General features: G+C 46.3%; 1 protein-coding gene across 1 annotated transcript in view; it reads right to left on the bottom strand.

The window, feature by feature from the left end:
- LOC144691900 (uncharacterized) overlaps positions 1-14191 on the bottom strand; it is a 42873-nt gene that overhangs the window by 25670 nt on the left and 3012 nt on the right. Inside the window, exons 2-4 of the mRNA XM_078560474.1 lie at positions 4359-4616; positions 973-1085; positions 386-605 (exon numbers count right to left, since the gene is read on the bottom strand). Of these exons, the coding sequence (XP_078416600.1) occupies positions 386-605; positions 973-1085; positions 4359-4616 (591 nt within the window). The remainder of the gene's footprint in view (positions 1-385; positions 606-972; positions 1086-4358; positions 4617-14191) is intronic.

The following is a 14191-nucleotide window of genomic DNA, read 5'->3' as shown; positions in this document are numbered from 1 at the left end:
CTAGATGAGCACAGCTTCAAAAACTCTCAAGAAGCTCAACACCATCCAGGACAAAGCACTTCACAGGGGTGTAATCAGGCAAAATTGGATACTGGGGCAAAGAAGGAGATGTTGGGTGGGATGATCAAAACTTCAGCACATTTTGGTTTTATGGAATATGTTAAATAACTTGGACGAGATGGAGGAGGATGGGGTGGGGGAATTTAGGAGGAAATTCCAAAGTGCAGCACCTCAACACATGAAGGCACAGTAACTAATGATGGGGACAACAGAAAAGGGTTGGTCAAAAGGTAAGAGCTAAAGGAGCAGAGAGATATATTATATTGTATTGCTAACATTTTACAATTATTAACATGGTTGAAAGGTCTGTTGTCAAATGCCTTACCTGCTATAGTTGTGTTTCCAAGGTCTATGTCAAACTCTGTACTCCTGTTTAAAGAATCGGCAAATTTTTCTCTGGTTTCGCTCAATGTGACATTTTCATCCGTTGACAACACAATGTCAAAATCTATATTCACACTCCCTGGCATAAGACGATTTACGACAATTCTCAGCCTTCCAAGGTCGTACAAAACTCTGAATCTTTGAACTATTCTGCTTAGCAACTGAAGCAAAACAAAAAGAGTCAGTGAGTAAAATCTGGACCTAGATTTTCCTGTGCTATTCTGCTCCCTCACAACATTAATTTTCCTTGACAGAATTGCCACTGGCCTTGCCTTTGCCACCTGCCATACGGGAGATACACGTGGCAGACCCCAGCCCTCAGTGCCTATTAATATGGGAGGAGAGAACAACCAGTGTGTTTTTCACTACACTGAGTACTGACCATCACCTTATTCCGTCCACACGCATAGCGTCTTGTTATTCTTTTACACCCACAAAAACAAACACATATTGGGTGCTTCTCTTTTAATTATTAATCAGTGCTTCATTCTTTCCACGTACAAGAGCTGACAATGAGAAAAGACTTACATCTTGAATGAAATTATTTACGAATTGTTTATATAGTTGACTTTCTTTGTCTCTAAAATCTGGTAAGAAGGTCCTGTTTCTAACCCTTGTTCTTGCACTCAACACTTTGGCACCTTTGGAAAATGAAAAGAAAACATGTTGAGTAAAACACAAAGCGTACATATCGAGCAATATTCCCATCGGCCTAGTTACCGAGCAACTGTGCGGACACAGCAGCTGAGACCGTGCGCCACAGCTTTCTAGGGTAAGAATTAAGAAAGATTGAAAAATCCATGATCAGAGGGTGTGAAGGTAAACGTTTAAGCCAAGTGAAGACAGCCCTTTGAACTGGAGCTGGAAACCCAGATACCGGAGATAAGATTTTGCAGTTCACAGATGGCATGAGTTCTCCCGAAGCCTTATCAGAAACAGAATATGTATATTTCCCTGGATTTCCATGTAAGTAACCTTGCCTTCTCTGAGGATTGAATTCAGTGCCCTCAGATTAGGAGACTGATGCTCCAGTTCAAAGGGCTGTCTATTGTGCTAAGAAAGCATCTAACATGTGAGTGTGAAGGGAGTTAGCACATTTTTGGCTACTTCTCATTTTCAGCCTACACCACTGGCTGACAAAAAAACAGAGCCAAATGTGTAAGTCCCTCCCTGGCAGTATATAACCTCTCCATCAGCAAGTCCTCAGCTGTGCCTCCTCATGGCAATGCACACAAATTGTGTCCCTCATGGCCCCAGGCTAAATCTTCGGAGGAGGTTTGGCCCCCAGACATGTAGTGTGCAGGCCCCCTGACATGTGAACACATTCTAGCACTCATGAACCAAACTCCCAGCTACAGGCAAATAGCTCCACTTGCCTCATGGGTATCTCCCAAGAGTTGAAGGCTAAGTGAGTAAAGCTTGCCATAAAATCTGGAGTGGAGCCCAAAGGTGCACTGATGTCTAAATATGTCATCTTTCTGGAAATGCCTGCAACAAAAGCCGATGCCAACCATAGGCTGGAATCTTCCAGCCCCCAGGCAGCGGAGCCAGGGAGCCATTAATATCACCGTTCACATCGGCGAGACCGGAAGATCCCGCTGGTGTGAGGGACTGGAAAATTCCAGCCATAGTGCTTAGCATTCCTTTGGACTCAACTGGGGAGATCGAGAGGGAGACCCTGATGCTTGGGCAGCCCAGGGTCTCTGTAAATTTTGTCCTCCAGAGGACACTCCAGTTTCGCTGCAGAGTGTTAATGCCACACACAGGATACCGTGGTCACAACTGATAAGCCCAGATCAACTGGCACACAGTACAGGTGCTACGGGCTGTTCCTGACCGTGGGAGGAACCATCATGTCCACTGGTCAAACACAACTCACCTCAAGTCAGGCAGCTCCCAAATAGTAGGGTGGTCACCCACCATCTGCTTCAATGGCTGCATCACCATCTCAGCCCACTGTCTCTCCTCTGCAGCAAATGCAACAGAGGCTGCCATGTCAGAGTGGGGCTCCTGAGTCACTGATCCAAGGTGATGCTTAACACAGAGTTGGCCACCACAGCACAAACCATCATCTTACAGGCCGGAAGACTGCCACCATCCCAGGCATGCTCCCTGTACACGTGGTGGCAGTGTTGTGCTAACGCAGTAGAATTTAAATTCACTTTTGATCAGGCTGAAATTCTAGAGGGATTAGTTAGCTTACTCTGACTGCCACTGCACTAAAATGGCTCTACCTTCTGGGAAAGATCAAAACTTCCATTTTCAATGCCATTACAAATGGTGTATCCTTGCTACTGGTTACAAACGAACATATATACATACAAACACACGAATTAGGAGGAGTAGGCCTTTTGGTCCTTTGAGCCTTTTTTAATTCAATCATGGGATGCAGGTACCCCTGGATGTACCAGCATTTAGTGCCCAGCCCTAATTGCCCTTGAGAAGGTGATGGTGAGCTGCCTTCTTGAATCGCTGCAGTCCTGTGGTTTAAGTACACCCACAGTGCTGTTTTGGAGGGAGTTCCAGGATTTGGGCCCAGCAACAGTGAAGGAACGGCGATATATTTCCAAGTCAGGATGGTGAGAGACTTAGAGGGGAATTTTCAGATGGTGGTTTTCCCATGTATTTGCTGCCCTTGTCCTTTTACATGGTAGTGGTCATGGGTTTGGAAGGAGCCTTGGTGAGTTCCTGCAGTGCATCTTATAGATGGTACACAATGCAGTCACTGTGCGTTGGTGGTGAAGGGAGTGAATGTTTGTGAATGGGGTGCCAATCAAGTAGATTGCTTTGTCCTGGATGGTGTCAAGCTTCTTGAGTGTTGTTGGAGCTGAACTCATCCAGGCAAGTGGAGAGTATTCCATCACGCTCCTGACTTGTGCCTGCTCTGTCATTCAATAAGATCTTGACTGGTCTGATTGTAGCCTCAACTCCACATTCTGCCTACCTCAGATAACCTTTGACTCCTTTGTTAATCAAGAATCTATCACTTATCTATTCATTAACCCTGCCTCCACCACTCTCCAGGGAAGAGGGTTCCAAAGATTCATGACCCTCTGAGAGAAAAAAATCTCATCTGTCTTAAATGGGGGACGCCTTATTTTTAAACTATGTCCCCTAGTTCTAGTCTCTCCCACAAGGTGAACCATCCTTTCAGCACCCACCTTGTCAAGCCCCTTCAGGATCTTCTATGTTTCAAAAAGATCAATTCTTAATCTTCTAAACTCCAATGGATACAGGCCCAGCCTGTCCAACCTTTCCTCACATGATAACCACCCCCCCAATCCCAGGTATCAGTCGAGTGAACAGTCAATTGTCCCACCAAAGAGCTAATGGCCTTAACCACTTCTCGAAGCACACAAGCAAGCAAAGTCTGAATGAAGGTGAAAGGTCAGTTTTCTAAGTAGCAGGTGGAAGAGGATTGAGCCTCCCAGTGCAGAGCATCAGCAATGTTGAAAATAGCACCAACAACAATGAGGCAAATGAAGAGGAAACAGGCTGGGTGCCACTCAACTTGGGATCTGACAGTTTGAAGACTGTAGAATGAAGCGAGGTCTGTGCGACATATAAAAATGCCATGCCCTTCAAATCTCATGAAGGAATGTTAGACTAAGGTAGGTCCCATGAGCATTAATTTCCAATAGAATGAGGCTGCAAGGGAGGTGGGTGGGGAACAGCATGTAGATTCGAGCACTTGTAGCTTCTGAGGCTGAACAGAGAAAAGTTCAGAGAAGCACAGACTACCACAACATTGACAAACTCTAAAAAGGAACAAGAAAGGCTGGTTTAATCTGTCTGAAACAGTGGCAAGTCTTCCCTTTTTTTTACAGTTACTGATGTTTAACAAGAATAAACCAGGAATAGACCAGGAACAGGAGTCATATTTTGTTATTCAAGTGCTAATGTTGAAGACTTACGTGTCCGGATTCTTCTTCCTATTGTCTGTTGTTGGTTGCAAGTTTTCACCAATACAACAACTCGATATTCAACATCAGGAAGTAGTTTCTTGAATACTGCCTTTCTTGTACTCGTTGTAAACTGGGACATTTTAGTATTAGCCCTGAAGAAAGTGACTTCATAAAGAGCCGCAGCGAGTACATTGTTCGTGTCCCAGGAAACTGAAATTTCTGCACTGCTCACACGAATCAAATTCATACGAATGAACCTGACTGGAACTGAGAAACATAAAGAGTTATTTAATAATGATCATTTGTTGGCTTCTTACATTAAAAGAAAGATTTCCACTTATTTGGTACCTTAACACACCCCGAGAAGCATCTACATTTTTTCACGTTACTTTTAATTGCAGTGCCTATAGCTATGCAGATAAGTGTGGTAGATATTTTGTGCACAGCAAGATTCCACGTACAGAATGGGCAATAAGTTTGTTTTTTTGGGCAGTGTTCATTAAGGAGGACATACTGGCCAGGGCACGGGAGGACTCCAATATTTTGTACAAGTAGTTTCTGTTAGGGCTGTTTAATGCCTACCAGAACAAGCAGAGGGTCCTTCACTTTAATGTCCCACTTGAGGGACAGCGCCAGTGCAATAGAGAACTCCTCCAATACAGTACGGGGTGACGGTGAAGGGTTCATCTGACTTATGCTTGGGTTCTGGAGTGAGGGTATGAATTTGCAACCATATTCACTTTGATCATCCCAAACAGTCTGTGATATACTTTTATGAATGGATAACATAATGGCTTTGAATTTCTTCCAAGTTGCTCCCACTCTGCTGCTGTACATAGGAACACAGGAACAGGAAGGAGGAGTCCAATCAGCCTATTAGCTTGACCCCCCCCCTTTCAATGAAATCATGGCTGATCTATATCTTAACTCCATATACCCACCTTAGATCCATGTCCCTTAAAAGCTCAGATGGCACAAATCTATCCATTTGAGATTAAAATTATTAATTGAATTAGCATCTGTTGCTTTTTGTAAGAGGAAATTTCATATTTCTACCATCACTTGCATGAGGAAGTGTTTCCTAACTTCTCTTGTGAATGACCTGTCTCTGATTTGTAGGTTATGTCCCCTTATCGTTGACTTTATTGAGTGATTCCAGCGCGTTCACCTGCACCATCGGATCTGGAAATCCAGTCCAGGCATTGATCACTCAATGCGCAAAGGAAAATTTCCTGATATTAGTCCCAAAACTATCTTGAACCTCTGTCCAATATTAGAGCCTGCCTATGACTCTTTGCCTTTCTGACTCCTTCTTCAACAAAAAAGGTCACTTAATCTCGGAATCCCTGGGAGTTGTTCCAAGTCCACTGTCCTAACTGTGATGGATGTGCAGTAGCAATGGTGTTTATATTCATTATATATTGACCTTGGAGGAGTGCAGTGTGATTCACCAGAATATCACCAGGTTTAGATTAGGAGGTGTGATTACATAAACTAGGTTTCGATTCCTGGGAACATGGAAGGATGCCAGATGATTTGATTGAGTTTTTTTAGAATTTTGAAAGAAATTGGCAGAGTGCAGAGAGAGAAACTTTTTCAGCTGGGCCTGTTGTGCTATTATAATGACATAATACCTAATCACTCACAAGGGATTGGGTAAATACGCTGTGGGTTTATTTATTAAGACAAGGCACATTAGAATAGTTATACATAGGTATAAAGCATGAAGGCATTAGAACTCTATGGGTGGAATTTTCTGTGCCCACTGGCGTCGGGTGTGTTCGGTGGCGTGAGTGGACAATATGGTGAGAAGACCAAAAATCGGTTTCACGATGCCATGAACCCAGTTTGCAATCGTCCGCTCTGCTCATCAATGGTGGGCCATGTTTCCCACTGTCAGGCATCAGGAACATCATTGTAATACATCTGCATATCATTATAAGACCAGCCCTCCGGAATAATGCCCCCCACCGCTGGATCATCCGAGCACGGCGGCGTGATTGCACTGACCGAGCTCAGTCAGTCTCAGATCCCTGACATATTCCAGGGTCCACAGCTGCAGGGATGGCTCCTCGGGGTCAAGGGCTACCCACAGAGGCCGTGGCTGATGACACCCGTACGGCGGCCTCAGACTGCAGCAGAGTGACGCTATAACGAGGCTCATGCTGAAACTCGCACCTTGGTGGAGCAGACCATCAAGATGCTAAAAAGGAGGTTCCGGTGCCTGGACTGGTCTGGTGGAGCCCTGCAATATAGTCCGCAGAGGGTGTCATGCATCGTCATCGCCTGCTGCGCCCTTTACAATCTGGAGTCACAACGGGGAGGGGAGCTGGCTGAGGAGGAGATAGAGGAGCTGGAGGTCTCCTCCGATGAGGAGGACATCGATGGGGATGAGGGTGAGGAGGTCCTCGAAGGCGGCGATGACGGTGATAAGGCCCTCGCGCTGGCCAGACGAGGCAGGCAAGCTCAAGAGGCCCTCATTGCTGCTAGATTTATGGAGGATGATGACGACATGCAGTGAGGAGACACCATAGATCCTCACATCGCATCTGTGAATGTTTGACTCATGTCTGGCTGATGGCAGCACACATACCTTCTGTGATAAGGCTCCTGTCAATGGATACACAGTGGAAGCCCTAATAGTCCCTCGATTCCAGGAGGATGATGACAACATGCAGTGAGGGCACACCATAGATCTTCACATAGCCTCTGTGAATGCCTGACTCCTGTCTGGCTCTGTGATCAGGAACATATCATGGAGACTCAGCCATGAAACTTTAAATGCCTTCAGGAGCACAGCGTCACCGGTCACAGGTGCTGACGAGATGTGGACCAGCTGCACCTTAAATGTGCTGAGGGCACACAGAGAGAATGATGGAGCTCTGTGACACCTTCCCACCAGATTCTGGCAGCAATGACAAGCACCATCGAGGTGCAGGCATCAGCAACGTGTCCAGGGCGTGTGAGGCCGGACCATCACTTTGGTCTGAAGGTTGCACAGAACACAGGGAAGAGGCCCTGGACTGAGACACCTGCCTTTATCTTGTGTAGGAACCAAGATTTCACATCTGAGTGACACACACACTGTTCATCAGAACAAGGAGCCATAGGCAGGGAGACATTCTTGGGAGTTGATTTACGATAGTGAACTTAATTATCTGTCTGCTTCTTAGAAAATTCTGAGACTTTTGCTTCCGAGGTGAATCTGGATTTCAGCTGATTCTTCAGCTCTTCCCCATCTTTTTTTCTATTGGTTTGCTGCCTCCTGGAAAATTGTACATTGTTATGTCGTCTCTGCCAACTCATTCTTCAGTTTATTCAGAGAAGTGCTGAATTCTTTCTGTTTCTCTTCATACTTTTCCAGAGGTACAAACTTTGACCCGAGAGAATCTTGTAGCGTGTGAAGTGAAATCTTTCAACAGGTTTTCTTTTTCCCTGCGAAGGTCACTCACCTCATCTCGAACTCTGTCATCAAGCAGGATCTCTTCCAGTTTCTTCTGATGTTCTTCCAGGTTTTGGCTTAAGACGGCCTGAATTTCTCCATGTCATTGGGCCCTTACACACTCCTTTTCTAAAACAGGAATGTATTCAGCTCCCTTTTGGAATCTCTGTGACAAATTGATTTCCCTCAGCCAGTTTGGACCTGGTAGGTTTGGTCCTCTGCCTCTCAACACCAACACTGGTTAGTTTTGCCGATTGGCTTCTATAATGGATAGTTACTCTGCTTGTGCCTTTTACTTGAATGTCTTCACCCGTATATGTTTTGAGCTTGGCAGCTAGTTTGTTCTAAGCTTAATTGATGTTCACCATTATTCAAGTATCTAAAGGTACGTTCCCAATTACAGTAGTGAAAGCTCCCATGTCCACTTCCATTTTAACAGGTTTGCCATTTATTTTCACTGTGACAAATATCGGTTCTGTTTTTCAAACTTTCAGATTAAACAATGAGTAAATGTCAACATTTGCTTTTCCGGGCACGTCTACATTGTAGATTTCACTGGGTTTCTTCTTTTGTTCACAAGCTTGTTTTAATCTTTCCTTGCACTGCCTCATTATATGCCCTTTTCTGTGACACATAATAGTAGCATTTGATTTCTTTAAATGGCCAGTGGCTAAAAGACTGATTGTTTCCACCTCAATAAAAATTATTCTTCGATTTCGCTGCTAAGCTACTTTTCTCTATTCTTCGGCTAACGGGAGCTGTCTCCTGCTTCTCAGCCAAGTCTCGCTTTTTTGCGCCACTTTTGCTTGAGGTTTCCTTCCGATGTGGAGGACGATGACATTTCGCACACCTTGTATTTCTTACTGCGCTTCCCACTTGCCAGCGCTATCTCTAGTGCCTTCTTGAAATTCAGATTCACTGCGGGCAATAATCTTTTCTGAATAGTGTCTTCTTTCACATCACACACTAAACAATTTCTGAGCATGTCGTTCAGAGTGGTGCCGAACTCACAATGTTCCGTTAGCTGCTTCAAATTTGCCACATAGCATGCAATTGTCTCACCCAGGGTTCTATTTCGCGAATTAAACCTGAACTTCTGCACCATGACTGAGGGCTTTGGTTGGAAGTGACTCTTCACGAGGTCCACCAATTCATCGAAATTCTTCGAATCTGGGGCACTGGGTGTCATCAAACTTCGAATCAAACTACAGGTTTTGCTCCCACATGTACTCAAGAGGATCGCTCGCCTATTCTCTACCCCCATAATCTCATTCGCTTGAAAAAACAACGTGAGGTGTTCTATGTATTGAGAGCAATCGTCCGTGGCTGGTTCAAAAGGATCAATTCTCCCGAATTGCGGCATTTTGAGAAGAGGATAACTTCTTCAATTCTATCGGAGCTTGCTACTTACAATCACTGGGCGAGATTTCTTTCTAACTTGATTCCTTCTGTTCAATACTGTTTTATCCTCATCACCAGTTTGTTGTAAGGGTGGCAGGGTTGTACTATTAGTAATAGAGTTAATCTGCAGGCACTACTTGGGTGGAAACATTAAGTTTATTTACAACATACTCAGCAGTAACTACACGTGTGCTTTCAACTCCAACTCTATCTCTACACTGCTCTCTAAGTTCATTACTCTCCTATTGGTTACAACAGGACATGTGATCTTTCCTAACAAGTATAATTCTTAAAGGTACATTACACACTAAATAAAACAATAATTACTACACAGGGAAAAGTTTCCACTGGTTAGATTCATACCGAGCACAAAGGAAGATGGTTGTGGTGGTTGGAGGTCAATCATCTCAGTTCCAGGATACCACTGAAGGAGTTCCTCAGGGTAGTGTCCTCGGCCCAACCATCTTCAGTTGCTTCATCAATGACCTTCCTTCCATCATAAGGTCAGAAGTGGGGATGTTCGCTGATGATTGCACAATGTTCAGCACCATTCGCGACTGCTCAGATACTGAAGCAGTGTATGTCCAAATGCAGCAAGACCTGGACAATATCCAGGCTTGGGCTGATGAGTGGCAAGTAACATTCATGCCACACAAATTCCTGGCAATGACCATCTCCAACAAGAGAGAATTTAACCATCGCCCCTTGACATTCAATGGCATTATCAACCCTGAATCCCCCACTATCAAAATCCTGGGGGTTACCATTGACCAGAAACTGAACTGGACTAGCCATATAAATACTGTGGCTACAAGAGCAGGTCAAAGGCTGGGAATCCTGCTGCAAGTAACTCACCACCTGACTCCCCAAAGCCTGTCCATCATCTACAAGGCACAAGTCAGGAGTGTGATGGAACACTCTCCACTTGCCTGGATGAGTACAGCTCAAACAATACTCATGAAGCTTGACACCATCCAGGACAAAGCAGCCCGCTTGATTGGCACTCCTTACACAAACGTTCACTCCCTTCACCACCAACGCACAGTAGCAACATTGTGTACCATCTACAAGATGCACTGCAGGTATACACCAAGGCTCCTTAGGCAGCACCTTCCAAAACCACGACCGCTACCATCTAGAAGGACAAGAGCAGCAGACACATGGGAACACCACCACATGGAAGATCCCCTCCAAGCGACTGATCATCCTGACTTGGAAATATATCGCCGTTCCTTCACTGTTGTTGGGTCAAAATTCTGGAACTCCCACCCTAACAGCACTGTGGGCGTACCTACACCACAGGGACTGCAGCGGTTCAAGAGGGCAGCTCACCACCACCTTCTCAAGGGTAATCAGGGATGGGCAATAACTGCTGGCCTTGCCAGCACTGCCCACGTCCCATGAATGATTTTTTTTTTAAAAATCACATGAAACATTTCCCCTCTCGTGATGTCATGCTGATATTCCTTAAAGGCATGTTAGAACCGGGCCTATATGACTGCATATTGATGTGATTGACTCTTAACTGCCCTGTGAAATGGCCTAGGAATCTCTAATGTGACTCCTCACCAGTTTCTCAAGTGCAGTTAGATAATGGGCTTTAAATAATGGCCTTTTCAGTGACGCCTACATCATACGAATGAATATATTTTAAAAATGGCAATGGGCAGGCTAGAAGAATTTGGCCTCACTCTTGCCTGGGTTGCAGAGTTAAAATTAGGCCTGTAATGCCAGCCAAAACAACCACAGTAGCACACTAGCTCTCAAAGCAGGAGCTTTATCTAACAGCACCTCTTCCCACCCAAAGATCCCAGATATTTACTGGGAGGCAGGGAAGGTGTAAGTGAAGCCCGGGCGTGTGGAGGTCTGGCCGATCACAACGCTAGGACCGTGTTAACATTTTGTGGCCTTGTCTGCCGCCCAGCAACCACCCAAATGGACAGTCTGGTGGACAGCCGGAAAGGAATGCCGAAGGCCAGAGGCAGCAGCTAGAAACCCTTCAGGGGGAAGCATGGCAGTCAAGAGGAGCTGTGCCTCAGTTGGTAGCACTCTCTCCTCTGAATCGCAAAGTTCCTGATTCAAGTCCCACTCCAGAGGTTGAGCAGAAAAGTCAATGCTGAGTCTCCAGTGGAGTACTGAGGGAGTGATGCACTGTTGGAGGTACCGTCTTTTAGATAAGATGTCAAACTCAGGCACAATCTGCCTGCTCAGATGGGTGTAAAAGACCCCACGGCACTATTTCAAAGAAGTGCCGGGGAGTTATCTCCCGAGCAAAATCACATAAAACAGATCATCTGTACATTATCACATTGTTGTTTGTGGGAGTTTCCTGAGTGGAAATTAGCTTCTGCGTTTCCTACATTTCCAAAGGTACTTCATTGGCCGCAAAACACCCTGAGGCGTTCAGTGCTCTTTATAAATACAAGTCTTTCTTTCCTTTAAGTTATCTGTGAATGAATTTAACGCACTGCTTTGGGGTTCCACGTAGCAAGCAAAATAGGACTTAAGCCTTTTAAATTCCTTTAAATCCCGCCCTTAGAATACTGAACTCCACTGAGTTACAGGCATTAGAAAATCCAAGTCAGGTTTGTCCAACGTACCCAGCCCGTGAAGCCACTCTATGCAGCCCCTGGAGCCAGGGTAATTGTAGTTGACACTGTGATAGGCTCATTGGTGAGCTTATCAGCAGCAAATATGGGAGTGAAACAATTTGTGATTGGAGGAGCAGTGAACATCAGCCACAGTGCTTTCGGGGCCCAGGGAGCAGAGGAGCAGGAAGCCCAGGAGCAGAGGGCTGAGGGCAGGGGAACACAGGAGCGGGGAGATGAAGGCTGGAGAATCCAGGAGCAGGGAGCCCAGGAGTGGAGATGCCAGGAGGTGGGGCCCAGGCATCCAGAATGAAGAACGAGGCAGTGGGATTTGTGCACACTGGCATCTGAGTAGGTGAGTGACTAGAGACAGAGTGCGAGAGGGTGTGGGGGGGGTGAGAGAGAGAGAGTGTGTGTGTGAGGGGGAGAGAGGGGCAAGGTGTGTGTGAAGGGGGAGAGTACATGTGAGGAGAGAGAGAGAGTGAGGGAGGAGTGTGTGTGAGGAAGAGAAAGGGGAGAGTGTGTGTGAGGGAGGAGGGAGGGGAGAGTGTATGTGAAGGAGAGAGAGGGTGTGAAGGGGAGAGAGGGGAAAGTATTTGTGATGCGAGAAAGAGGGAAAAGTGGGTGTGAATGGGGGAAGACTGTATGTGAGGGAGGAGAGAGGGGAGAGTGTATGAAGGGGAGAGAGGGGAGAGTGGGTGTGAATGGGGGAGAGTGTGTGTATGGGAGAAGAGAGGGGAGAGTGTGTGAAGGGGAGAGAGGGGAGAGTGGGTGTGAATGGGGGAGAGTGTGTGTATGGGAGGAGACAGGGGAGAGTGTGTGAAGGGGAGAGAGGGGAAAGTGGGTGTGAATGGGGAGAGTGTGTGTGAGAGGGGAGAGTGGGTGTGAGAGGAAGAGGGGGAGTGTGTGTGTGAGGGGGAGAGAGGGGCAAGGTGTGTGTGAAGGGGGAGAGTACATGTGAGGAGAGAGAGAGAGTGAGGGAGGAGTGTGTGTGAGGAAGAGAAAGGGGAGAGTGTGTGTGAGGGAGGAGAGAGGGGAGAGTATATGTGAAGGAGAGAGAGGGTGTGAAGGGGAGAGAGGGGAAAGTATTTGTGACGGGAGAAAGAGGGGACAGTGGGTGTGAATGGGGGAAGACTGTGTGTGAGGGGAAGAGGGGGAGAGTGTGTGTATGGGAGGAGAGAGGGGAGAGTGTGTGAAGGGGAGAGAGGGGAGAGTGGGTGTGAATGGGGGAGAGTGTGTGTATGGGAGGAGACAGGGGAGAGTGTGTGAAGGGGAGAGAGGGGAGAGTGGGTGTGAATGGGGAGAGTGTGTGTGAGAGGGGAGAGTGGGTGTGAGAGGAAGAGGGAGAGAGTATGTATGAGGGGAAGGGAGGGAGAGTGTGTGTGAGGGGAAGAGGGGAGAGTGTGTGTGAGGGGGGAGACTGTGTGTGAGAGGGGAGAGAGTGTGTGCGGGGGCAGAGTGTGTCTATAAGTCTGGCTCTCTCTCAGTATCAAGGTTTTCATTCACCCTCACCCACACACGCCATCAAGCACTCTTATCCACTCTCACAGAGGGTGAGTGTGTGTGAGTGAGCACCCTCAGACTGGGAGTGAAGTGGACACACACAAATACACACCCTATTACACTCTAATACTCATCTTTATTTATCACTCATTGTTTTTTTTTGCTCAGTAAGTTGCTTCATTTCATATCTTGCAGTAACTAGATGTATTGTCCCTTCCTTATGTCAATAACTTATCATGTGATGTGATTACAGGGGTTTCGACCAATAAGCTTATTGCGTGGGGAATCTGGTGGGTGGGGCTTCCGACGGACAGATTGCATTTGGTGTGCAAGAACCTCTACATCTCTCCTAAACACAGTTTAGCCTTTTCTTCACCAAACCTGCTGCTCCATCAAGTCATTACATTTGGCGGTGAGGATAAAACTGATTTCGGCTGTGTACTTCACCCTGGTTGCTGTGAGTAAAACCAAGTTAAAAAAAAGTACTTACCACTGCTGCCGTTGTTTGGAAGAATTGATCCATATAGTGCTAGCATTGAAGATTGGATTCAGTATGTTGAGCGCCTTGGGTTTTACTTCATTGCGAAAGAAATTACCACCAAAGAAAAGCATAAAGCTATCCTACCGAGTGCGTGTGGAAGCAGAATGTATAACCTGATTCGAAACCTGACTGCCCCAAACACACCCGGTTCTCAGTCGTACAGCGAGCTAGTGGAACCCGTGAAATCGCACTTTCAGCCCAAACCGCCTGTGATCCTGCTGCTGCGCCTCAAGTTTAATTCAAGAGTTCGTGCCCCGGGAAAGTCCATTGCTACCATTTGCGGTGAATCTGAAACAGTTAACCGAATACTGAGAGTTTGGGGATAAAACGCTGCAGAACAGACTTGTATGCGGAGTCGAGGGCGGCG

Source organism: Cetorhinus maximus, chromosome 16 (assembly GCF_964194155.1).
Source record: "Cetorhinus maximus chromosome 16, sCetMax3.hap1.1, whole genome shotgun sequence".
Taxonomy (NCBI): domain Eukaryota; kingdom Metazoa; phylum Chordata; class Chondrichthyes; order Lamniformes; family Cetorhinidae; genus Cetorhinus; species Cetorhinus maximus.
This window is presented reverse-complemented; position numbering and strand designations above follow the sequence as displayed.